This window comes from Egretta garzetta, unplaced genomic scaffold (genome assembly GCF_000687185.1).
Source record: "Egretta garzetta isolate BGI_Z169 unplaced genomic scaffold, ASM68718v1 scaffold64, whole genome shotgun sequence".
NCBI classification, from domain to species: domain Eukaryota; kingdom Metazoa; phylum Chordata; class Aves; order Pelecaniformes; family Ardeidae; genus Egretta; species Egretta garzetta.
Window position 1 is genome coordinate 1,776,928 of NW_009259596.1, and position 1,039 is coordinate 1,777,966.

The 1,039-nt window shown below is 58.4% G+C and overlaps 1 protein-coding gene across 1 annotated transcript in view; it reads right to left on the reverse strand.

The window, feature by feature from the left end:
- FEZF1 (FEZ family zinc finger 1) overlaps positions 1-738 on the reverse strand; it is a 6,256-nt gene extending 5,518 nt beyond the window's left edge. Inside the window, exons 1-2 of the mRNA XM_009638133.1 lie at positions 313-738; positions 1-162 (exon numbers count right to left, since the gene is read on the reverse strand). Coding sequence (XP_009636428.1) covers positions 1-162; positions 313-738 — 588 coding nt within the window. The remainder of the gene's footprint in view (positions 163-312) is intronic.
- Between the last annotated feature and the right edge of the window lie 301 nt (positions 739-1,039).

Here is a 1,039-nt window from a genome sequence, read left to right on the forward strand (position 1 = left end):
CTCCGAGGTCTTGTAGGCGATTTTTTCCGAGAGGATCTGAGCGCTTTCTTTCATGTAATGCTGCAGCTGAGCCTGCGACAAGTCCTTGAAGGCCACCCCCGCCGGGTACTTGTCCACGGCCGGCAGCACCAGCTTGTTCCGCTCCGCCAGGTAAGCCTTGGGCTGCGGGTGCAAGGGAGAGCTGAGGAAATAAGAAGCCACCGGGTGGATGTTGACACTGGAGGACGGGTGACAAGGGCTGTCGCCTCGGTTGAAATAGCACAGGGCTCCCATGGCGTGGAAGGAGGAGTGATTGACCACTCGGGGTCTTACCAGTTTGTACTGCTGCAAGGGCAGGGCATCGCGGGGGAAATCTCCTTTCAAGCTCAGGGCACAGTTCAAGAGATCGCCGCAGCTAAAGGAGGGCGAGGAAGAGGAGTCTAAGTGAGCCTTCCTGGGTTCCGCTCCGGCCACCGCCGCTTTGGGCAGGGGGTCGTACGCCACCGGGACAAAGGGGATCATGCAGGGGATGGAGGAGTTGAGATGCAGCGGGTGCTTGGGGTCGCCTTTGGCCACGGAGCCGTGGAGGAGCTGCGGGACGGGGATGGAGCGGGGCTCTGGCGTCCGCGCCATGATGCGCTCAATGGAGAAGGCGAGGGGCTTGGGCGTGCTGATCATGTTGCTCCTGGCAGACAGGCTTTCTCTGGCCGGAGGAGTCGCTAGGATTTTGGTCGCCGTGTGGTGGCCACTATTGTCCATGGCTGGATTGCATTTGTTCGCCCGGTTTGAGCCGCTTTGGTAGACGCCTCTTTTTTTTTTTTTTTTTTTTTTTTTCCTCCTTTTTCCTCCCTCCTCTCCCTTCTCTCTCTTTCACTCTCTCTGCCCTTTTCTTGTCACTGATCTGCGAGGAGGGAGACCAGCCTCGCCGCCGCCACCATCGCCACAGCCTCCGCCGGCGGAACCAGCCGTCTCAGTCCAGTGGACTCACGCCAGCCCATCACAGTTTACTTTGGCGCACCAATGACTCGGGACAATCGCTACTTATTTCTATCAATAGAAA